The sequence below is a fragment of the Xenopus laevis genome, chromosome 3S (genome assembly GCF_017654675.1).
Source record: "Xenopus laevis strain J_2021 chromosome 3S, Xenopus_laevis_v10.1, whole genome shotgun sequence".
Taxonomy (NCBI): domain Eukaryota; kingdom Metazoa; phylum Chordata; class Amphibia; order Anura; family Pipidae; genus Xenopus; species Xenopus laevis.
The window spans coordinates 33,632,720-33,659,625 of NC_054376.1; the positions used below are offsets into that span (position 1 = coordinate 33,632,720).

At 38.3% G+C, this 26,906-nt stretch overlaps 1 protein-coding gene across 1 annotated transcript in view; it reads left to right on the forward strand.

The window, feature by feature from the left end:
* The window catches only part of unc5d.S (unc-5 netrin receptor D S homeolog), a 301,388-nt gene that overhangs the window by 183,299 nt on the left and 91,183 nt on the right, over positions 1-26,906 (forward strand). The window contains exons 8-9 of the mRNA XM_041587754.1: positions 2,572-2,604; positions 16,680-16,865. Of these exons, the coding sequence (XP_041443688.1) occupies positions 2,572-2,604; positions 16,680-16,865 (219 nt within the window). The remainder of the gene's footprint in view (positions 1-2,571; positions 2,605-16,679; positions 16,866-26,906) is intronic.

Here is a 26,906-nt window from a genome sequence, read left to right on the forward strand (position 1 = left end):
GGAGAGGCCAATCAGGCGGCAGCTGGGCTGGGACTGCAGAGGCCAGGTTACACATAGTGAGCAACCCTACAGGCTGCTCACCTGGCCAAATGGTTAGGGCATCGAGCCAGAAACCCAAAGGTCCCCGGCTCGACTCCCAGCAATACCTGACAGGTGCAAGGCGAGATGTTCTGGCTGGCAAAGGGGCACGGCTGTTTAGCAGAGTCTTTAGGCCGAAGGTCACGGTACAAAGGTCAGCGGATGGTCAGATAGGCTGAGTCGAGGCAGGCAGATAACAGAATCATCAGGCAGGCAAGGGTCAAAACCTGGTATCAATCAGGCAGAAGGGATCAGGCAAAGAGTGGTCAAAGTTCAGGCTGGGTCAATATTCAGAATTCAGAGTAGTCAGTATACAGGCAGGGTCAAACACGGAATAGCAAACAAGATCAAGGTTCAGGAACAGAAAGCACAAGGCTGCGAAGCACCAGGATAACAATCCTATCACGAGCACTGAATTACACACCAAAGCCCCTTTAAATAGTATTTGAATTTCGCGCCACTGCGCGCTGACGTCAGCGCGCATGCGCACCCTAGACCGGCGCAACCTAGAGGAACTGAAGGACGCGGCAGGCGTCCCTGCCGAGGGGGCGGCAGGCGTCCCTGCCGTCCCCCCACTAAACCACCAGGGTAAGATCTCCTTACAGCAGGAAGTCTGATACAGAAGCCCATGTGTACACAATAGATGGAATGAAATACTGTGGGGGGGTTTTTGACAGTGCAGGATTACATTGAGGGTTTACTTGTGTATTTCTAGATAATCCTTTCTGATAAAGCTTACTTAATTTTAGCCTTTCCTTCTCATTTAATGTCAAATAACTGACTAAAAAGGCCACTATACCTTATGTTTTGTTCTCTCTATTAAGCATATACAGTATACGAGCTGACTTTTATATATTTTTATTTGTTTTCTAAGCTTCTACTAGTGCAATTGCACACAAGACAATTCAGCATATTTTGTCGTCCATGTGATTTCCTAAAGGTCAGGTGGCAACAGAACATGTCGAATCACCCCCAATCATGTCTATGGCGAGTGATTATGACTCAAGAACACTGGTTACAACAATGTCCTTTAGGTGTTTTGGGATGAACTTGCCTAAAGCTGGCCCCATACATGGATAGATTAGTTCTTTTAGTGAGATATTTTCCCCAATTTGGTCATGTATGTTCTCGTCCAAATTGGGCTGATTGTATATTTTGGCCCCTGGTCCAATGTTTGAATTACGTGGAAGGTCTATGAACATTCATGAGAAGAGGCATGCATCAACACACCAAGGAACTCCTACCCAAACATCAGCTTTACATTGCTGAGGGTGCGCAACAAACTCAACTGCCAACTTGTTCTAGAGTGGTCAAGGCAAAATCTTTAAGAGGCCACAAGTTCCTTATTACTTATTATAGGCCTCCTTTGTTATTATCCCAATACAAGAAGGCAAAATGTCACGGGGATATGCTCAGCTCAACTTAAATTCGTAATTTGCAAAACTGTTTTGTGAAAATTTTCTTTTCCTCCACCAAAGTCTTGTTGTAATTCAAACGCAGAGTGTGAGCATAAATATTGACAATTTGCAATTTTTGCCATATTGAAAAAGCTCTTATGGACTTTTACAGTGAAAAGTTTAATTTTGTTTGAACACTTTTATAAATAGTATTTTAATTGCTGGAACACTTCCCTGAGGTTTCTCATCGACTATAGAAATTGATGCCATACATCAATGCCAACATACCTATCATAATATAGTAAATACTAGTCTACAGAAACATTTATGGTTGCCATTAATCATCAAAGTCTCTTGGATGCTGGCTGTTATGGAATTAAGTGTGCAAGGTTTTTACATAATACTGTAAGGAACATGTCAGTATAAATTAGAGGATTAAAACATTGTTAACATACACATTAATGTAAAGAGTTCATTTTCTTTAGCCATCAATTTACTTACATGTGGTCCTCACATTTAAGAAATGTGTGTCAAAAGAAAGTAAAAGAAACAAAGCAAGGGACACATGGATTAGAGTCTATACTTACCAAAGTAAATTTGTTTCCTTGTAATAATTGTGTTACTTGGGACAGACTGAAATTGCTGGTTCATTAATAAGCATTGTTGGCAAGTAGGCATGGGCGAATTTTTTCGCCTTGTTTCGCAGAAAAAAAAATGACGCCCATAGACTTGTATGGCGTTGTGCGTCAAAATAAAAATACGCGTGTCAAAAAAATTTCGCTGTGCGACAAAATGTTTTTTTGACACCCATAGACTTTAATGGGCGTCAGCGACATTTCGCCGGCGCCAAATTTTTGGCGAAACAAAACGGGACAAATTCGCCCATCCCTATTGGCAAGGTTCTTACAATATATGTATCAAATATCAGGTGCCGGTGCTTACAGGATATGCAGGAATACTATATGAAAGTTATGGAGCATGAGATTTTGATTTTGTATAATCAGCCTACATAAGAACATAAATGCGCTACCTAGAGTGCTAATATTAAGTACTACTTTCTCTTCTCCCCTTTTTCTTGTTTTCTCTCTTTTTTTAGAGAAAAAACCTCTTCATGAAATTAGACCACAAAGTAAGTTGTTTTTCTCTTGTCATGATATCCTTATTTTTTTGGTAAATCTGTCTGAAGCAATAGTGAAAATACATTTTATTAAATATTTAAACTGTTGACAGATCAACGTTTTTAGTTTGACAAGTGATTTGCCAACCAATTCTTTTATGGGCTCCACCATTGCTCAAATCCTATATGATTATTCTATGACCCCACAATAGGCCTACTTATATAATAACACGATTACTAGGTTAGTTCTACTCTTGCCTAAAAGAGAATGTTGGTTCTTCTTGCCTAATGAGGTTGTGGGTAGATGGTGCCTGTAGACTCCATGCAATTATTTCAGTTATTGCAAACGCAAGGCACAAGCTGTAGGGGTCATTTGCAGCACTTCTCAAAACCTAGAGATCTATGCCCATATTTGAAATATGTTATTTAAAGGAAAATGAGCTTAAAAAAAGTAGGGCAGAACTATTATACATTATGTTTTGGGCTTCTATACCACAGTCCTTTAGGAGGGAAGACCTGTGTCTCCAAAGATGCCACAGTTGCTCCCCATCTTCTTTTCTGCTGATTCACTGCACATGCTCTGTGCTGCTCTCAGATGCACAAGATACTGAATATATATTAGAGAAATGTCAATATATGTTGATTAAAAAAATAATTCAGATTAACATTAGATTAATATGACAGGCAAACCTCACTTACTAAGGGTAGGAGTGGGAGCACCTTCCATCAAAAAGAGAAGCAAAAAGTGGTGTGCAGGGTGAAGTATGATTGATGTTCCCTGTCTAATGGATAAAACTTAACTTTTATTGATATTATTATTATAAAACTAGGTATGTCCAGGATAGATAAACTAAAAACTTGTGTAGGCAGCAGCATCAAAGAAAATGTACTAATATGAATAAAAGTAAAGCTTTATCAGACAGAGAACGAGGGGCAATCATGGTGGGAAGGTGCAGCTTTAATCGCTCATTCTTTTTCTTTTCCGTCTTTCACCTAAAACTCACTTACTGCTTGATGATTAGAGATGACCCCTAAGCTTAGCTTCTCAACAGCTGCACAAAGCCCTCTGAGCATGTGCGTGTCGCAGACACTCCTAACAAAATCCAAGATGTGAAACTCCTGTGCAACTTTGAAGGCCTCAGTTATTACTACTATAGAGTTGCTTAACCTTTAGGTTGGATCACTGGGGGTCATTTAAAAAGTTTGCACATCGCATATTTATTCGCAAATGGTTGTATTGCCCATGCTTATTTTTAAACGCTTAAATATTGCTGTGCCCGTCTTTCCATTCTTGTGAATTTGCATTGCGCATAAATTTTCGCAAATGGCTCACAGCTAGACAGTTTTTTGTGTCATTGTGCCCATTGTGCGAGGCTGTTGCGAGCAAAAATTGTGTTGACATTAACTTAAATTCGCAATTTGCAAAACTGTTTTGTGAATATTTTTTTTCCTCTACCAAAGTCTTCTGCAGAGTGTGAGCATAAATATTCACAATTTGCAATTTTTGCCATATTGAAAAAGCTCTTATGGACTTTTGCAGTGTGAAAAAAAAAGTTTAATTATTTTTGCACACTCTTATCCAGCTTTATAAATATCAGCATGTGCAGGACAAATATATTCACTGTGCAAATCATTCTGCTCTGTGCAATTTAAATGAGCTCCAATGAGTTTAATAAATAAAATATGGCATTTCTAGCCATTTTCAGTTTTATGGTTAGTTCTTCTTTAAGCCCTAAACATCTTCACCTTTATGATACAGATGGTTTCTATGAAAACAGAAGGCTACATTACTTCTTACCATGGGAATATCCTTCTGTAGCTTTTTCCATCCCTCAACACACCTTCACTATCCAAAATCATATAATTGTTGGTCCAACAGTGCTTTAATAGAGTAGACAGGATAAAGTATTTGTCCTTATTTGAGCACACCAATAAAGAAAAAGGTGCTCAGATAAACTATGAGAATTCGCTGACTTTATGTTCTCAAACCCTGTCTTCTTGATAACCTTCTCAATCACTGGGAGTTTTCAGAATGCATTCAGATCAGGTATCCTGATGGTCATGGGTCGCTCTCTTCCTGCTGGTCTCTTTCTCCTCCCAACTCATTTACATTAAATGCATCCAATTATTCAATTCATGGTCTTTATAAGCCCATTGGAAGCAACTCCTGGTTGCTTGATCATTGAAGCCTCAGAGACAGATCTAGCATTAGTTAGTCTGTTCCTGTGTTTCCTGTTCCTGATTCCTGCCAATGTTCCTGATTCCTGCCATTGTTCCTGACTCCCCACCTGGTTCCCTGTTCCTGCTCTATGCCTTTGTTCCTCCACTCCCATTCTCATGTCTTGTTGGATCACCTGGTATTGGCCTTGGCCTGCCTATTGGACTCTCGTTGTCATCCCCCTGCCTAGACCCTCTTGAGAGGTATTGGACTTTACTTGTCAGCCGCCTGTCTTCAACCATTGGCCTGGTAAAGGGCTTGTGTATTTCCTTGAGTCTGCATTAATTTCTGCTGTATTCTTTCTTTAAATAAATCACCACATGCTTACAACATGTTAGCTGCTTTTCAAGTTCCGGTTTTATATAACCCATGTTACACAGTACATAGTCTCCTACCAACCTGCCAGCCACTCACCTGTGGCTCAACCTCAGTAGTGTAGAAACAGTCCGTTTCAGTCACACCTCTGTAGGGGTTCTAAATGCCATTAATTGTTTTGGGGTCCCTGGAGATTGGGCAGACCCACAAATTAGTAACCTCTGAACTCAATAAAAAGATATTTAATAGCAAGTGAAAAGTATACTCATAAATAAGTAACCACTTGCATTGATAGCCATATATTAGTAGAAAGCAATTAATAGCATTTAAACCCTGTTTATCACCATGTTGATACTATTTTTAAAATCCCAGAGTACCATACATGCCTGCTACTCTCTAGTACAGCCCATAATGCAAATATCCAATATTTAGATGTTAAAAGTATTAGTATATTATATTTAAATGTAAATGAATTCCACTAATCATTTTTTGTATTTCTAGACATTTAAAACTGAAGGCTACAAAATGCAATTTTACAATTTGCAGCACTGCAAAGTTTTGTTGTGAAAAACAACAAATCAGACACAAATCAGAAGAGAGAGAGATTTGCAACCATAATCCTTGTTTTTGTTTCTTTTTAAATTGTTTTCTATACTGCGCTGCTTGGGCATGGGAAACAAGTGGTGTGTGCCAGCTTGGCTAGCAATAATATGGGGTTTTTTGTTTGCTTATATATTTTTTTTAATTTGGTGTCAGTCTAAGTGATTTTAAGAGCTGTGTGTCATGGAAGAGTAATTTTTCCATTACATTCATTCAGCCAGAACCCTCAATTCTCCACGGTATCAGCGATAGGAGGTAGATGTCTCTGCTTATATTTTGATGTCACAATGTCTAATATTGCAAGGCTTCTTGAAACGACCTGAGATCCCTGATGGATACATATAAAAAGGATGTGAGTTAAAGGTCTGACAGAAGGAATCCACAGAATCGTTATGTTCTACACATGCCCATTATCTGATGCCATAAAGTTATTTTATGGCCCTCTCAAACAAATTGAATGACACCTCATTAATGCCCCTGTGTGTGTTAAACACACCATCAATACGCAGATAGGATTCAGAGCTTGCCATATCCTGCTATGTGAATACATCTGCCTCCTGAAGACATCAAGGCATCAATGAAATCAATCAAGGTGTCGGAGTTACAGTATGTTGTTGACAGGCAGTTCTCTGTGCAAGAGAGTAACCAGGGACTTTGTGTGGAAGCTCTACAGCAATACAATTATAGGGGTCCCTAATAAAACACAGTGCGGATCAGCAACATATCTAAACAACTATAAAGATAATTGAGGACCAACCTGTTCTAATTAATATCAAGACGATAGACAGCTGGAAGAGCCCTATATCTAACCTGTCCCAATATAATGGGGAAAGGTTTGCTTTTAATTCTTAATTAAGCTTCTCGCTATTTGTGCAGCCTTTTTTAAGATAACCTGCCAAGTTGAGATTAGATATGGTTAATACATTGTTAGTTTGAACTAATTTAAGTTGATATCTTCTTATTAGTTGGCTGAAATGATGGCAAGAGACAGAAACTATATCCTTTACTATCTCATATTTCATAACCAGCAATTGTTGTTCTGAGGGATCAAAGAACAGATGTCCATTGGCTGCAATAAGCATAATTAAAGGGGTGGTTCATCTAAGTTAACACTTCGAGTGAAGGAATAGAAGAAAAAAAACTTTGAATTTCGAAGTGTTTTTTTGGCTACTTAGACCATTGAATGGTCTACTTCGACCTTCGACTACGACTTCAACTTCGAATCGAAGGATTCAAACTAAAAATCGTTCGACTATTCGACCATTCGATAGTCAAAGTACTGTCTCTTTAAGAAAAAACTTCGACCCCCTAGTTCGCCACCTAAAAGCTACCGAACCCAATGTTAGCCAATGGGGAAGGATAATCCTTCGATCGTTGGCTTAAAATCCTTCGAATCGATCGAACGATTATGCCTTCGATCGTTCGATCGCAGTATTTGCGCAAAATCCTTCGACTTCGATATTCGAAGTCGAAGGATTTTCATTCCCCAGTCGAATATCGAGGGTTAATTAACCCTCGATATTCGACCCTTGATGAATTTGCCCCTTTTTATGTTATAGAATGACGAATTCTAAGCAAATTTTCTGAACGGAACTTCATTTTTTTTTTTTTTTGCCTACTTTTTCTAACTTTTTCATACTTTCAAATGGGGGGTCACTGACCCCATCTAACAACCACATGCTCTGTAAGGCTACAACTTTACTGTTACTTTTAATTTGTATTACCCATCTTTCTAATAAGGCCCTATTCTCTTATTTATATCCAGGTTTCTTCTTCAAACAAATGCATAGTTGCTATGGTAAGATGGACCCTAGCAATCCTTGCTAAATTTGCAAATGGAGAGCTGCTGAATAAAAAGCCAAATAACTCAAAAACCACAAACAATAAAAAAGTAAAACCAACTGCAAATTGTCTCAGAATATCACTCTCTACATCATATTCAATGTGTATTTAAAGGTGAACAATACCTTAACTATAGAGAGTTCTACAATTACAATAAAAGCTTGTTACCTTTAAAAAACCAAATTCTGAGGGCAAATGAGATATATCTGTATGTCATGCTTAGGCTGTGACAATAAGTAAAACAGGGCTGGATTAAGGGGCTCATAGTCCTGGACTGCATGAATAGAATTAAGCAGCAGATATTTTCAAGGGAGCATACTTCATGGACAATGATGTAAATCAGGGGCTTGGAACTGCAACTTGGTCCACTCCATTGTTAATCAGGCACTGGGTATAACCTCCATTATTTTGCTGCTGCTCGTTTAATTAGTGCCATTAATGCTGCCAGTTCCATTGTGTATATATATATCACTATATCAATATTGGAGCAATAGATGTGTCACTGTAGTCTTCAGTTAATAAGTCTTTAGTACCATCATCTTCTGACATGTTTGTGTTCAATACATAATAGCATAATGATTTGTAACATATACAGATCTTGTGGAAAGCGATGCTGTTAATAAACATCTATAGTGTCCTGTGAAATGACGATAAAAAATATGGAGGGGGCTGCTTTAATCCAATGTGCCATACAATAACCACACCTGTGGGACCTGTTATCCAGAATGTTTGGGACCTGGGCTTTTCCAGAGGAAATAGCCTTCTGTAATTTGGATCTCTATACCTTAAGGGGGTTATTTATTAAAGTCCAACTGCCAAAGACGTGAAAATTTTAATTTTTTTCACTATAAAATCCAAATTTTAAGTGGATTTATTATACACCAAGGATGCAAAATAAGTCTGAATCTGAAATTACTCCATCTTTAACCTGTTGAGGTCCTATAGAAGTCAATGGCAGAGGTCCTATATGCAATTTGAAGATATGGTCTTCACTGGGTTTCGTACGATAATCCAAACATTTCTGGCTTTTCTGCCGATTCCTCTCGTTTCACAAAAAAATTGGATTTTGTCAAACTGAAAAATTTAGATTTTTCATGGGACAATCCGAAAAGTTGCAGTTTTCGTGTGGAAAAGTCACGGTTTTTCCCAATCTGATTTTTTTTTGTGTTGTTTAATGGTAAATAAGGGTAAATCGTGGATTCTAGTTTGTTTAAAACATCAGATTTTGAGAAATAACCCCCTATGTCTACTAAAATATTATTTTAACATTATTAAGGGCCATATTTATCAAGGGTCGAATTTCAAATTGAAAAAAACTTCGAAATTCGAATTCAAAAACACCAACCGAAATTAAGTCAAAGTTTTTTTTTGGTCGAAAAGGTCAGTTTTTTATCAAATAGGTCCGTATTTAGCCGAATTAGAATCGTAGAAATCAAAGGAATAATGCATTTGATCAAATTCGATTTGGTTTTCCCCAATTTTCGATTTTTCACCAATTGACTCCAAATAGGTTCTAGGCAGTCCCCCATAGGCTAAAACAGCAGTTCGGCAGGTTTTAGATGGCGAATGGTCGAAGAGAAAGTACATGATAAATTTCGATATTCCAATTTTTTAATTTTTTTAAATTTGGACTGTTCCCTAGTCGAAGTACACAAAAAATAGCTCAAAATTCGATTTTTTTTTTTTCATTCGACAATTCACCTCGACCTTTGATAAATCTGCCCCTAATTAAAAATAGTTTTGCCTACTATAAGGATTAATTATATCCTAGGTTGGATCAAGTACAAGATACTGTTTTATTATTACAGAGAAAAAATGTCATCATTTATAATGATTTGAATTATTTTATTAAAGTGGAATATATTGGAGAAGGCCTTCTTGTAATTCAGAGCTTTCTGAATGACTGGTTTCCAGATAACAGAACTCATACCTGCATTAGAATTAAGCACCATAGAGTTTTCTGGATGCAGCAATCACATGTTTATTAAACTAGGGTCACTTCTCTAATTACAAATGTGTTTGTGCCCATTATGAAGTCCACAGAATACAATGCCATAGAGGATGTATTTAAAAAAAAAAACCAAAATTATTAAAGCACAGTGCCAAAATTGTTGTGTATTGTCACCATAAGAAAAATGCCCTTTGACTTTGGTTTATCTGGTCAAAAAGTCACAGAGACAAAAAAGTCTCCAGAAGAAAAAATGTCCATTGACTTTAATGCATTTGGAGTGAGAAAAATAGTCACAAGCGTTAAAAAAATGTTGTCTGAGCTTTTCTCATTTTTTTCCCACTTATATTTGTCTAAAAAAAACTTGGATTTAGAGGTTTTTGGATTTTCTTAGCGCATCTTTCAGAGTTTTTGTCGTTTGTTCGAACTTTTTATATTTGGATCTTTTAATAACTTTTATGGCATTCGTGGTTTTAGAGAAATAGTTTCATTGTGGTTTGAGAAACCACTAAAAATTGACCTTTAATAGGCCTCTAAAAACGATCATAAAGTTATGATGATTTTCAATACTTTCTTGCCTGCCTTCAGCTGCTTCCAATTTATTTTAATGGAGAGTGACTATAGCAGGCATCAGGACTGGAAAGCAGTGAGTATTCTGGATTGATCCATACCTGACAGCAGAAATTACTGCCATAGGCACAACATTTGCCATTCTTATGAAAGGGAAGTACCTGAAGTCAACATGAGCCTTAAGTGGCCTTACATTGATGAACTGTTGAGGTCACCCGTCCCATCAGCTAGTGGACCAATCAAATGGACACAATACAAGCAGCTATACACGTGTATTCCATTGTTCCTTACATTCAGGCCACCAGATCAAATAATTAGAACTGCAAGAAGAGAAGAGAAGCTTTTACTTGCCAAGATGGTGCACAGGCAGATTAAGTTTTCAAATATAGCAGGTCATTTGAGATCCAACAGGATCATAGGATGACTTGTAAAAACTGCCCTGGTAAGATAAAAGGCACTTGGAATTAAGATAAATTGCGTGTGTGTATAACTCAGACTTTCAGCTTTTGCTCAAGAACAGAAATATAACCTGCATTGGAAAAACACACTGTTCCTAGTAAGAGAATGGATGAATCGGTGAGATGCATGTATTGTTCATTTACTTATGGATATTAACATAACAAGTTGTCTAAATTGTAGATAACAAGTTGTCTAATTCTAGGCAGTGTCATTCTGTGGCTACTAAAGCAAATAAAGTTCTGTCTTGTATAAAAAAGGGCATTAACTCAAGGGATGAAAACATAATTATGCCTCTTTATAGGTCCCTGGTAAGGCCTCATCTGGAGTATGCAGTTCAGTTTTGGACTCCAGTCCTTAAGAGGGATATAAATGAGCTGGAGAGAGTGCAGAGACTAAGTGCAACTAAATTGGTTAGAGGGATGGAAGACTTAAATTATGAGGGTAGACTGTCAAGGTTGGGGTTGTTTTCTCTGAAAAAAGGCCCTTGCGAGGGGACATGATTACACTTTACAAGTACATTAGAGGACATTATAGACAAATAGCAGGGGACCTTTTTACCCATAAAGTGGATCACCGTACCAGAGGCCACCCCTTTAGACTAGAAGAAAAGAACTTTCATTTGAAGCAACGTAGGGGGTTCTTCACAGTCAGGACAGTGAGGTTGTGGAATGCACTGCCGGGTGATGTTGTGATGGCTGATTCTATTAATGACTTTAAGAATGGCTTGGATGATTTCTTGGACAAACATAAAATCAAAGGCTATTGTGATACTAAGCTCTATAGTTAGTATAGGTATGGGTATATAGAATTTAATTAAAAGTAGGGAGGGGTGTGTGTATGGATGCTGGGTTTTCATTTGGAGGGGTTGAACTTGATGGACTTTGTCTTTTTTCAATCCAATTTAACTATGTAACTATGTAACATGTTTCACCAATGGAATATATACTGGACATTGTAAAAATAATTGGCAAGCTCATTGGTGATGAGTTAATTAGAAACATCGTTCCTCAAAGGAGAATTGTAAAGTTAGTTCTAATACTATACATATTGTGCTTTATCAAATGCGGGCGCTGCAATTTGAATTGCACACTACAAAGAAATCTGGTAACACATAATTATTCCTCTAAAACAAAAAACAATGGATTATTCCTGCAATGATTAATCTAGAAGCAATGGTAGAACAAAGGATGCATCTCGTAACAATTAGTTAAGCAACAAAGGAATAATCTTTTAACAAAGAAGAGCAGTGAATTTAATAAGAGCAAATTCTTAGTGAAACAAAGAAAATCCAATCTGTTTGGGAACCGTATTTGTCGGAAAAAAAGAATTGAACAAAACGTCAACAGACTCAAGTTTTGACAATGCAAATGTAGGTTTTTTTCCCCCTTGTCTGGCCATAGACGCAAAGATCCGATCGCACGAATCCTCGATTCGTATAAATCCTCGATTCGTAGGATTTTCAGATTGTGTGTTGAGTGTCCCGACATCTGTCGTGCCATGCCGATCGGTCGTTTAGTCGATCGGACGGGTTAGAAAATTTCTGTCGGCTGCCGAAAATATCTCTGCATGTATTGACGATCTTCAGTGGGAGACTGTCACCAGCTTTTTCGGAAATAACTTTCGGACTATTGCTGTAGGGCAGGGGTCCCCAACCTTTCTCATCTGTGAGTAACATTCAGATGTAAAAAGAGTTGGGGAGCAACACAAGCATGTTGGTGTGAAAAATAAGGGCTGTATATATATATATATATATATATATATATATATATATATATATATATATATATATATATATATCCAAATGTTGCGACACGCACTCCGGATATATTCAATAGACTTTATTATATCATCTTAAAAAGGCATCAACGTTTCGGTCCACGGTCTAGGACCATTGTCAAGATGCATATACTCGTAGGTACGAGTATATGCATCTTGACAATGGTCCTAGACCGTGGACCGAAACGTTGATGCCTTTTTAAGATGATATAATAAAGTCTATTGAATATATCCGGAGTGCGTGTCGCAACATTTGGATTTACATTGTTTCAACATTGACACTGCACCTGGTAATCGTTACGGCCAGATGAGCGAGTGCGGACGCCAAGGACAGAGTATATATATATATATATATAGAGAACAGATCATATATATATTATATATATAGAGAACAGATCATATATATATAGAGAACAGATCAGCTGATGTTCTTCCCCTACAGCAGTGATCTCCAACCAGTAGCTCGTGAGCAACATGTTGCTCCCCAACCCCTTGGATGTTGCTCCCAGTGGCCTCAAAGCAGGTGCTTATTTATATATATATATATATATATATATATATATATATATATATATATATATATATCTTTACCTCTTTATTTCATGATCTTGCACCCAGGCACAATAATGAAATTTTTTTCAAGAGTGCCGGTATCACAGTGAACTACACACATAACCCCAGCACTCCAATATATAGCCCCCTAGGGAAAAACTTAATTTTGCACAACTTAAAGGTAAGATTTAGTAAAAAGAGGCACTTTTAGTTACAAAGTTTGTACAAAGTATGCATAAGCTGACGTGCCCCATCAAGGCAGTTTCCATGTGTCAGTAGTGATGGGCGAATTTGGGGCGTTTCGCTTCGCCGAAAAATTTGCGAGTTTTTTTTTGATGCCGGCGTCCATTTTTGGCAAAATTGCGCCAGCGTCCAAAAAAAGGATGCCGGCGTCCATTTTTTTTGGACACTGGCAAATTTTTGCGGCGGTTTCACAAATTTATTCGCTGGCGGGGAATCGTGGGGATTTGCAGTGAATTCGGACTTGGCAAATAAATTCGCCCATCACTATGCGTCGGTCCTAACTAAGTGAAAAAAGAGAGTATTACCTTTGGGGGATATGTGTGTAGTATGTGATATATGAATTTGGATACAAATTGCCATTCTTTTACCAGTAATTCAGCACTTTCCCCATAATTCCAACATAATTTCAGCAATGCTTAGCACTGTATCCAGCACCTGATGCATTGAAATGGATGCAGATGTGCTTGTGTTTTCAAGCAAAAGTTGCAACTAGCAGCTGAGTGCGTGTTTTGTCACTTCTGAACCAGTATCCAAATTGGCATTTCCATCAGATTCACTAGGTGCAAGTGTGGTGCACCTATTGATACAACATGTTGTGGGAACCCTAGACCTACTACCAGTTTTAAGGTAACAGTAGCTCCAGAATTCCCCAGCAATGGACATATTGGCAACCGTGTAGAAGGGCAGAAGCATATTTAATACAAGCACCTTAACGGATTGCGTCAATACGCACTTGCATTGCACTTGTGAGTTGGTTCTTACACAACTTAACTGTACAGTGTATGGGATGTAATGCTTGCTCAGTCTGATATTTTCCAGGATAACAAAAAGTTTCTGTTGACTTTCAAAGAAAGTTAACATAATAGGTAAATAAAATCTGCTTATAGAATACCCAGAAAAAAATGCCCTTGGACCTGATCCTGCTTTCTGTAAAGGGTATATTTACTACTATAGAAATATCTTCTGGAATAATGGCAAGCACTCCTTTCCAAATCCATTTCTTTCTCATTTTCTTTTTTTTTTTTATATCACTGAAAGCATGTAAATGGAATGCAGCCATGCTCTGTACTCTTTCCAATTTATTGTGATTAGCTCCAATATCCTAAAGTAGTGCATAGCAAGGAGATGCCTCTCTTATCAGATACGAGTGGTTGCTATAAATGAGTTAATTTTAATCAATTATGTCTTCTAATGTACTAAACAGAATGTTTCGTTTTCTGCTGCTGCGCATCTTAAATTATCTTCAGGTGCGTGCGGAAAGTATAATCACATTTAATAGAAACTTTCACTTTCAGTTAATACACATTAACGTAATGTTTTGTAACATTTTCACGAGCCAATTCTAACAACACAGATGCGCCGCCATTCAAGCAACCATGAAGGAATGTAGAACATTCAGGTTAGAGACTGTAAGGGGCAGATTTCCTAAGGGTCAAAGTGAATTCGAGGGAATTTTCGAAGTAAAAAAATTCGAAATTCAAAGTAATTTTTTGGATACTTTGACCATCGAATAGGATACTATGACTTTGTATTTACTTCGACTTCGATTCGAAGTAAAAATCGTTCGAATATTCGACCATTCGATAATCGAAGTACTGTCTCTTTAAAAAAATGTTCGATTCGAAGGATTTAATCGTTGAAACGATTTTTATTCGACCGCAGGATTGCCAAATTTGTTGAAAAATCGTTGAATTCAATATTCGAAGTTTTTTAATTTGATGGTCGAATTTCGAAGTTTTTTGTACTTTGAAAATCGTCCCTTAGAAAATCTGCTCCTAAATCTTAGGTTGAACAGTTTTTAAGGTTAAAGGGTAGAATGTGGTAACTAGATGGGTTTATTTTTTTTTTGGTAAATATAAACATACTGTTTATGTATGAGCCATTCTTAGTAGGGAGCCTTCAACTGACCTTGGATGTTGAAGAAGGTAAATAATTATTGCTGATCTGATACAGGTATGGGATCTGTTATCTGGAAACGCATTATCTAAAAAGCTCTGAATTATGAGAAGGCCATCTTCCATAGACTCCATTTTATTTTATTTTAATAAAATAATTCACATTTCCTTTTTCTAATAATACACCTTACCTTGTACTTGATCCCAACTTAGGCATAATCGGAGGAATGCAATAAGAGTCACAAAGAGAAAAACAATTCACACTAATAAGAATAAAAATCCACATCTCGCAATGTAATATTGTTCCTTAAACTGTTATTGCATTGCGATTTTTAACTGCGCATTGGAAAATTTAATTGCAGACTCTTAAGAAGTGCTTGAAGGTGTTGTAATCTTTTGGAGCAAACATAACGACTTTTTCAGTAAGAAGCTTTATTACATTTACTGCGCATTGGCGCAAACTCTAAAATTCGCAAACGGTCTTCCACTGTCGGAAGTGGTCGCTAAATAGTTTCCGGGTTCGCAAAAGCTATATTAAATTTGCACAAAAACAACATTTGTTCGCATAACTTTTCCCATTGCAAATAGTTTTTCTGTTACCGACTTTTATTAAATTCCGTAGAATGAATCCTTATAGGAGGCAAAGCAATCCCATTGTGGTTATTTACTTTTTAAATGTTTTATAGCAGACTTAAGGTCTAGTGTTCCAAATTATGGAAAAAAAACCTTATCTGGAAAACCCCAGTTCCCGACCATTCTGGATAACAGGTCCCATGCCTATGAGGCCATATCAGGTACCACTCCTCTCAGGCAATGATTGGATCTCACTGGGGTACCTTATACAATATACTTATTGGCAAGAACTGCTTCAGTAGACCTAACCCAACTTGCTAGATGGAGTTTTCCAAATTCCCATTCATTGCCCCATAAAATGAACTCTTGGCACACCAAACCCTGACATTCATTTCTTCTCAAACTTGTTTTATTGCATGCTTGAGCATACATGGCTTGTTTATATGGAATGAAAGTGGCACACTTAACATCAGTCCTTTGTTTAGGGTTTCAAAGACCAATGCTTCCTCCATGAGTACAGTGATGCCTGCATTTGCCAACACTGTATTCATAAATGGCAGCACATAGGGGTACCCTCTCTTGCCTCCTACCCACCTCTAACTTGAGAATCATTCAGATGTTCAAGGTAGGAGGCGAATGTAGGGTGCAAAGGAGCTCTGTATTTATCTCTTTCCCTATGGCATACTCTAATGGCAAGGCTGCCTTGCCCCCTCCAGCACTGCACCATGTGTCAGATTTTTAATCCTCCACAAGGTAGATATGTCTTGGACCTAAGTGCTTGTTAAATGAGCTTGAAGGGACATGATATTGCACCTGTCCTAGGCATCAATAAATGACCCACTGGTACTTTTCTCCCATTTTTTGCACTTTGCTCATTTTGTAAATGGGGTCTATAGTATTTCTTATAATTAAATGACTTCTTACAAGATGCATTCATTCTAGTGACTTAAAGAGAATTCCGTTTACAGCATATTGATTTCCATGCATTTGCTGGCTGCTTTAATCCCGCACTGGTCTGTGGATTTCAATGATCGGTTTCATTTAAAGTAATCTGACTTTTTTCCCCCTTCCTTCTTTTGTGTCTGTGTTTGTGTAGGTGCTGAGAATGCTAGTGACATTGCCCTGTACTCTGGTCTGGGAGCAGCCATCATCGCTGTTGCTGTGCTGGTGGTAGGAATTACTTTGTACAGAAGGAGCCAGAGCGAGTATGGCGTGGATGTTATTGATTCGTCTGCCTTGACAGGAGGCTTTCAGACCTTCAATTTCAAAACTGTCCGACAAGGTTAGTGTTTTGCGACCTTGAGTTGGTTGCCGTCCCTTTTCCCTCCTGAACATTTACAGTGTGTGTATCAACCGTTCTATATTGGGATAAACTCTGAAATATGTCAAAAAGAAAGAATATCTCTGCTTGCCGAAAGTAATATATAACCCTAGGGAGGCACTAAGGGATCAAAGGATAAGATCCATGTCAAGGTGCTACTGATATTCCCACAAAAGGGCTTTCCTAGACAGCCAGGTTATCACAGTCCCTTCTTTTTATTAACAAAATCCAGAAAAAGAAGCCTCATCCTCATATGTGATTGTCTCTTATATTCAAATGAGTTCTAACAACTCTAATATCCAATCCTGCTGCCAGGGGATGGCAATCCAATAATTAAACTTGCATGCTTTTCCGTAACCACATACCTGGCGTCAGATTATACAATCTTGTGCTCTAGTACGAGAGGCAATTTTTGTACAACAAAATGAAATTACATTTAGCATTGATTTTGTCTGTGAATTATTTGCTCCACCGTTCCCTGTTCCGCACGAAGAATTTTGCTAAAATGATCTGGACTACTATATTGACGTAATATACAGTATGTGTAATTCAATGGCAAAAGTAGTCTACACCCATAACTATAAATGTTCTACAATGGCTTGAAAGAAAAATGTGGGCTTTGTGATGGAAATGTACTTTACACTGGTGCCAGTTTATATTCCTCATTGATGAAATTAATCTACTTTGCAGCTCCATCACTAAAATTGCTTTTTCACAGTATGCAGACAGTAGCCTGCTTTTGTAATATGCCTATAATCATTGCAGCCATAGCTGTGCTTAAAGAACTCCATTATTGTACTACATTGGGCTCATGAAGGCTGAAAATGCATGCACTACATGGGAAGTTTGTACAGTTATTTAGACTATTGGCTGAGTTATGGGTTCTGGAAAAAATGACTTTTTCCTTGAACGGGGAAAGGCCTGATGCTTTATAGAAAATACACATGAAACAAGAGGCAATCAATTGGATAAATCTTGTAACACTTGGGGCTACCGGGGGAGCAATTGGGCCAGGGCCCGCACCCCTCTCAGGGTCCCCGCTGATTCCAGGCAAAAAAAAACGTGTATGGAGGGGGGGTGGGGGCACGGCTGCACGTCCTGCATCAGGGCCCGTCCCCGTCTAGTTACGTCACTGTACAAATATGACATTTTCAGACTACCAAGGACATTAATAATTCATTGGATATTGGCTGCAGGCTATTGTCAAGATGGGCCCTCTAAGGTCTTCCAAAGAATCTAACATTGTGGGCATAATCTTGAATATAAATATATACAGGACAAGATATTTTTGGCTGAGGGTTTAGCCTGAAGCCCATTTAAGGTGATATTTGGAGATTATGGCACACAAGGGGACCTCATTACAGGTCTGCTCTGAGAAGGCATTTTCAGTGGTTTGGGAATTTAAACATCCATGCAGAATTAAGTATCCACGGTGATTAAATGGTCTGTGTACATATCTAAAAACAATGGATGAATGTGCAATATAGTGATTCCATACACCTACAGCTTTATTGTAGGCTTTGTTTCTTTTTAGTTTTCATATAAGAATTTCTATAGTACTTATTAAAAAGGGACAGTATACACCCAAAAATGTATCTGCTAAAAATTAGCACAATTAATAAATGTTTTCTGCCTTTTCTTTAAAAATATCATATTTTCTTAAGTTTTGCTATGATAATAGTTTTATTTCCTACTCCCCTCCCAATATGAACTGGGCAATTTGTTTAAAGTTCCTTATCTGCCTTTGAAAACAAAAACCCCTCCCTTCCTTAAGCTGCAGCCTTTGTGCTGTTCAGCTTCTCAGTGTGTAGGTAATTTGTTTTTTTCAGCTTCTTCTCTGCTCGGCAGGACCAGGAAGTGACAGGAAATTTTGAAGTGAAACTGGTTTCAGAAATAGCTTTTATCTGTCTGCCAATCTTTTTTCACAATGGTCGTATTTGCTTATTTGCTTATCATAAGCAACATGAAGGCCTCACTCATTTGAAACATCATATAGTGCTACTTGCATATTCAGCACTTTAATCTCTTAGGGGCAAGTTCACTAACCTTCGAAAATTCGCCAGCGACATCTTCGCTCACAGCGAAACACTTCGCCAGGCGTAGATTCGTCAGGACAAACTCCTATCCTAGGAAGAACTCCTATCTACTCTATTGCACTTCGCCTGGTCTAAGGTGGCGAAGGCTCTGGCGCAAGAGGTAACATTCAGTAAAATCCACATCTTAGTGAATTTGCGTAGTTACGTCCATTCGCCAGAGCGCAAATTCGCCAGTACAGGTTAGACAAAATGTGTTGATGATGTGGTCTTTATGGGTTATTGATGTTGCCATGAACTGTAGGTACATTGGAAGTAACTATATATAAAATTAGTGTCTGTGGCAGGCAACTCACCTTTAATGAAAATCAATTGACAAATGAGAAAATGGGTTTTATGCTCAGTTCATCTAATATACACACAATACATACAATACAAAAGCTTTTCTATCCCGTCCTTTACCTGACTGTTTATGCTTTTAAGTGCTCCTCTAGAGATGGCTTTCATGTGGCATGGATTTGGCGTTTGATCATTTGAAATAATAAATAATAGACTAATGTAGCCTTTACTCTGTTATTAGAGTCTTTTATCATGTATCCTTAATTGATAATTGTAGTTACTTATCTGCCTGAAAAAAGCAAAACATAAAAAACATATTCTTTTGTTTCATTTAGAGGTGGTTTATTTACTACAGCAGATATGTTCAAAGAGTGACACCCCATCTGTTGTGGAGCTGCTACACAGTTTACAGAGTCCCTGGTGATGTGAGGCTTAGTTCTGTAACAGCTGGAGAGCGACAGGTTGCAGATCCATGATATGATACGGTTTCCATAGATAAATAAAGGAGCTGAACTAGTGTGGTACAACTTCTATAGCTGGATAAAGGGAGAAAACATCTTTCTTTCTTTCTTTCTTTCTTTCTTCAGACTTTTGTACAAAGTCCAATGTTTGCCACATGCCCCCATTTTTACTTTTATAGTATAAAAATGGGGACATGTCTTGCCAAATGGGAAGCCTTGGCCATTGCTATGCTCAGAAAGGCTATCTTTAATGTTTCTGAGGATCAGTCACCCTTTGTCTAAGCAAATAGCACACTATTGAGTCTAAGTCATTGAGGACTTTTTCTGCCCTGGCATTAAATAACTCTATGGGCAAGTGACAAAATGCCCAGATGAATTCATTATCTTTCAGTGGAAACCACATGTATCTGGTTGTGCACTTGCTGGTCAGGGAATTCCAAGCGACAACTGCACCCACAGATTCAAGTGATTGCCACCACCTTTAGACGATTATTAATTGGTTGCAATTCTAGGTATTTTGAAGCCAGTCTGAGGAGCTATTAAATTCTTGAGAACCCAAAATACCTCAAATTTCATTGTGTGCCATTGCACTAAAAGGGTCTTCACCATACTAAGTAGGTCCTTCCACCTGACATGACAGCATCCATTGCGTTTCGAGGTTCCATCTTAATATTTGTAAAATATGATTTGCAGTGAGGGCTGTGAAGTTGTGGAATTCTTTCCCTGAATCAGTTGGAGTTGATGGAGTTGGATGGCTTTTTAGCAAGTAAGAAAATACAGGAATAATTGAAATTAGCTCTCAGTATAAAGTTGGTTTGATTGTGTTGGAGGCAGAAAGGAATATTTACCCCTCTGTGGCAAGGGATATATATATATATATATATATATATATATATATATATATATATATATATATATATATATATATATATATATATATATATATATATATATATATATATAGAAAGATAATCGGCACTCACCATTCACTTGGTCACTTGCTGGGTGCTAACCAATCAATACTTATTTATTTATTCACAGTCCATGAAAGCACTCACAGCAGATGCCATCCAGCGTGTATCAAAAGATTATTTATTGGTGCATGGTGTATCGACGCGTTTCGGCTCACCTGGAGCCATCGTCAGGATAATGACAGGAAGTGTAGCACATCATTATATCATCCCCTGAACCAATCAGGGTCAATCCCTCATTAGAAAATCACATGTGTGAATCATTCATTCATAAGAAGTACATATATTAAAAGTGATAGTGCTCATCTCAAGTGTGAACTGTGAACATAATTACTAGGTCTCCATCCAAACTCTGTGTGTTCAGACATCAAGTAAAAATTTTTGTGAACATATAAAAACTTAGTAAAAACCTTTCAAAACATTTCTCAAAAAGACCTTTTCTGACTAACTTTTCTAAAAAAAATTTCCTTTTTTAAAATTACCTCAAAAAATTTTTTCAAAAAATCCCTATAGTGAATTTTTCATATTAACACTAGGGATGTAGCGAACTGTTCGCCGGCGAACTAGTTCGCGCGAACTTCGACTGTTCGCGTCCGCCGCAAGTTCGCGAACGTCGCGCGACGTTCGCCAATAGGCGTTCGCGTCAAAATCGGTCGCCCATTCGACCATTCGATCGCTAAAATCGAACGATTTTCGTTCGATTCGAACGAAAATCGTTCGATCGAACGATTAAAATCCTTCGATCGTTCGAATCGAACGATTTTCGGATGATCGAAGTTCGCGAACAGTTCGCGAACAGTTCGCAAATTATGCCGGTGTTCGCGAACGGCGTTCGCGAACACATCGGCGGCGGTTCGCTACATCCCTAATTAACACACATTACTATCCACAATGTCTCATAGAAATAGATCAAAAAGCTATCTATTAAGCGGTTAACTATCCGTTAAGCAATTAACATTGCCAGCCAAACTTTAAACAGTATACATCTGAACACATTGTAGATAAAGGGAAATGGGAGAAGAAAAGGGGGGAAAAATAGGAAAAAATGGGAAAAATTGGGAAAAAATGGGAAAAAATTGCAAGCCCAAACACTGGCAGGATCAGGGCCATCTCCATATACACTAATATGTAATCATAGCTTCTACTGTCACCTCTTCATAGTTATATTAATCCTTCAGGGCATACTGAGTATTACATCTTAACCATCCAACAAACCAATCATTTACTATAAATTACAGATCAAATAAAGCATGCCAACGAGTACATTTCATTTAGACCTCTCGGGGCCACTGTATCAAGAATTCGCATCCACTTAGCTTCCTTTTGTAATAAAAGTTTGGGCCTATCCCCACCTCTACGTAGTGGCGGAATGTGGTCAATGAGTATTGCACGTAAAGATGGCAGAGGATGTTTGCATGTCATAAAGTGTCTAGCCAAGGGGGTATCAGCCTTACCAGTCGCCAAGGCCGCACGTATGACAGAGCGATGATTATTCATGCGAATGCGGAATGTGGTTGTACATTTTCCAACATAATAGAGGCCACATGGGCATATTATACAGTATATGACAAAATCCGAGGTACAGGTCAACCTAAATGGAATTCTGTAGCGTTTACCGCTGTTTGGATGTGCAAAACTTTCACCAGTTATTAAACAACCACATGTCATTCAGCCCACACATCTGTGACAACCAGTTCTATTTGGTCTGAGCCATGTATTCGCCTTCTCAGTATATAGGTCAGTCACCATTAACAGGTCTCTTAAGGACCTACCTCTGCGATATGCACATATCGGTGCTGGCATGTTAGTAAAAGGCAAATTCGCATCCATCTGAAGAATTGGCCAGTGTCTCTTAACCACAGTATTAATACTCCGACTCACAGGTGTATAATCGGTAATAAAGACCATCCTTTCCACCTTCCGTGTCGCCTTTTTATTGGTATTTCCATCCTGTACAGGCATCTTAGACGCCCTCTCAAGTTCGGCATTAAGAAAATCAAGTTGATAGCCCCTCTCAAGAAATCGATCCCTCATTTCTAATGCTTGCTGTTTAGCTGTCACCAAGTCAGTATTAATCCTAAACACTCAGAAACTGAGTATAGGGTACAGATTTGAGAATACAAGGAGAATGGAAGCTATGTGCATGTAAAACCGTATTCCGGTCAGTATTTTTCCGAAATAAGGAGGTGCCCACTCCACTAGTGGTACGGAAAATTCGTACATCTAAAAATTCCACACTGTCCCTATCATATGTAAGAGTAAATTTAACAGGCGTAGATAATTCATTCAACTAGGCAGCAAAGGTCTGGATTCCAATGTGGCCCTCTCGCCAAATTATAAGGATATCATCGATATATCTACAATATAGTAGGAGCTGTTCAGTGTATTTGGGGTAAATATATGTACTCTCAAAATGATCCATAAACAAATTAGCATAGGAGGGGGCCACATTAGATCCCATCGCCGTGCCGGTCTTCTGTAAGTAATACGTCTGTTCAAAACGAAAATAGTTACATGTCAGCAACATTCGTAATAACGTACACAAAAAATCAATGGGCGGATTGCCCTTGTGGTTTTTGCAAAGTGCCTCCCTGCAAGCAGCTATCCCATCATCAGTGGGGATGATCGTATAAAGGCTGCATACATCTAGTGTAGCAAATATGGCATTATCAGGCAAGGGCCCCATCTGTCGTAGTGTCCCCAGTAGTGAGGAGGTATCCGCAATATAGGAGGGCATCTTAGTACATGCAGGTTGTAAATAACTATCCAAAAACTTTGCCACATTAGAAAATAGGGAATCCCTTGCTGAGATAATAGGCCGACCTGGAGGCTCAGTCTGGTGCTTGTGCACCTTTGGTAGTGTGTATATTAAAGGTCGTTTCGGATATTCAGTGGTGAGAAATCGGAAACACTTTTCACTGATCCACCCCATAGTGTTAGCCATCGTCAATAGCGTATCGAGTTGTACCTTGAAACGCTCGGTTGGATCAGCGGGAAGTCTTTCATACACCTCATCATTAGATAGCTGTTGTAAAAGTTCCTGTCTGTAATATGATCGATCCAGTAGGACTATTGATCCACCCTTATCTGCTGGTCGTATAATTAAATCTTTATCATTCTGTAATGTCTAAATCCCATCTCTCTCCATTTGTGTCAGATTAGAATAATATTTATCAGGGTGATCTATTAACTTAGAACATTCATTTTGTACCATACCACAGTATGTTTTAATCGAAACAGCAGTATTTGGTGGATCAAATGTGCTTACAGGGCGGAATCTCTCTGTCAATGTAGTTTCATTATTTTTAAAGTGATCCTTCAATTTTAATTTGCATTGAAATCTAAAAAGATCCACTTCAAGATTAAACGCATCATTATTATTGACAGGAATAAAAGAAAGCCCCCGTGATAATAGGGACGCCTCGCCCTGTGTAAGCACATGCCTACTTAAATTAAATATTACGGTGTCGGTTTCCTTGGTGGCCTGCCTTTGCGGACCCCCACCGCCCCTCCTGATATGTTTCCTTTGTCTTTTGCGCCCCCTAAAAAAGGAACCTGTGATGTTCCCCCCGAAGAGGCTAGGGCCTGGGTGGCACATGGTGTGACTGCCTGTGAAGTGTCACAATCTGAGGATGGAGAATCCCCAGAGCTGTCAACAGTGGACAGATTCCTAGGTCTCCTATATTTACGCCTCTCCCTTCCTATTATGGCAGGCCTTCCAATCAACCAACCATAGACCCTTCGATCCTTATAATCTTGGTCAACTTTAATAACCTTGGCTTGTTTGAAAGCAATCAGCTCTTGTCTATATTGTTGTACACAATTATCTATTTTCTGTAGCCAATTAGTCGACTGGTCAGATTTTAAAATTGGCAATGATTGATTCTCTAACTCGTTAATCTCTGCACGCACTTTTTTCAACTCCTTCCCTGACTCCTCAATCACAAGCAACATAAGATCCAGGGAGCACTTATTAAGTATGCCACACCAGCGGCTGCAAAATTCAGCATTTGAACGCCCCACTGTCGGGGTATTGCGAACTCTAAAGCCCCTTGGAATCTTACGCTGCCTGTAATAGTCAGATAAATACGAGCCATGTAATAAAAAATCAATTTCCCTTTTTCTGAGAGTGCTTAATTGATTAAATATGTCTCTTGGTAACTTACCAGCATGTAATACAGCAGTGGAGTCAGTAAAGAGGATGCGAGTCGCATTCGCGTAAAAGCGAACTCCCGCGTGGCATCCACCTGGAAGCTTGTCACACTATCCTCCATTGGTCTTAGCAGTAGCCACTGTCCCACAGCTGATTTATTGTCACAATTGATTAGGTCCTGTGCCAGAATTTTCCCCGTATCAGAGCATCTCACCCAGGTACGTATCAGGCCAACAAGTGAAAAGTATGAATGCGCCTACTCACTCCTGTGGTCAGGCGCACACACGCGCCAATCTTATGCAGAGTGTCAGTTACCGATCCGGCGAGTTTAACCACATGGACCAGTAGAGACGCGTACCCCTATTCCACCGATATCGCTGGCGTGTATACTCGCCAGTAGCAGTAATTCCTCCACTGAATTGAAACGGCCAGGTATATCGATCCTCCGGATAAGCGCTGGTCACGTGATTAAACACACCTCCATACACACAGCGCAACCCTTAGCCGGTCTTTTTGAGAAATGTTTTGAAAGGTTTTTACTAAGTTTTTATATGTTCACAAAAAATTTTACTTGATGTCTGAACACACAGAGTTTGGATGGAGACCTAGTAATTATGTTCACAGTTCACACTTGAGATGAGCACTATCACTTTTAATATATGTACTTCTTATGAATGAATGATTCACACATGTGATTTTCTAATGAGGGATTGACCCTGATTGGTTCAGGGGATGATATAATGATGTGCTACACTTCCTGTCATTATCCTGACAACGGCTCCAGGTGAGCCGAAACGCGTCGATACACCATGCACCAATAAATAATCTTTTGATACACGCTGGATGGCGTCTGCTGTGAGTGCTTTCATGGACTGTGAATAAATATATATATATATATATATATATATATATATATATATATATATATATATATATATATATATATACACATATACATACAGCCTTCCTTAGGAGCAGTTAGCCAACTTACACTTAACCATAAAAATTATCTTTTTCTTCAACCTATGTTACTATGTATGCACAATATTCCTGGAGCAAAACAAACAAACCAATGAAATTTACAGTACATGGTTATATGTTAACCAAACCTCAAGTTTAACAGCCCTGTTAAACTTGTATAAACAAACTATGTGGAAAAGGTATCCCTTTAAAAAAAAAGAAGGTCCCTAAACATTCAGGGTAATCATATAGAAAATGCATTTTTTTAATAAACGTTTCGAGCATGTTACTTGCATGACTACAAGCTGCAGATGGAGCAATTTAAACTAAAGTATCTGTTGAGTGTTGTCTGATGAGCCACTTGGAGGAACCATAAAAAACATTAAGGAAATAAGATTAAGGATCAGTTTCTTGAATTCAGAACAACTTACTTCTCTTGAGTGTCACATTATACTTCAGAGGGGACAAGAGGAAGCTCTTTAAAGAATATGGGTCAGGATATGAAGTAAGGGTGGATGTAAAGAACAGAGATAAGGAAAATTGCACTTTATTTCACTAACAGAAGTAGAGAATGTAGCAACTGATAGATATGTAAAGGAATAAAATACATTATTTTTGGTTTAAGTTAAACTAGTATTTTAATTAGTGTCTTGAAGAATTGTGGTTGTATCTTAATGAGACAGCAATGTTTGTTTGAAAATGAAAAGTGAATATTGATCTAGAAAACTTTGGTTGTAAAAGACGACTAAGTTTTTGATAGTTTAGCTGAAGTTTCAGATCAAACACTACATTTCCCTGTGGATTGGCAAACATTTCATCAAAACTAACCATGATCTGTTTTCTCGTCTTTTTGTTCTTCCACAGTTAGGGAGAAGGTGAGAGAAGATGTAGCTGAACTGGATTTTGCTTGTAACCTTGAATACACCTTAATAATGCTATAGAGAGGAATCAAGCTTTAAGCAAACTTCTGAGCAGCGCCACAACGTTCTATTTCCCTCTCCCAATACCAGATGTTTTCTAGTTAGCAATGCAAGAGAATTATGCATAGGATGCAAAATACCACTTAGGGAAAGAGAACAGTGATC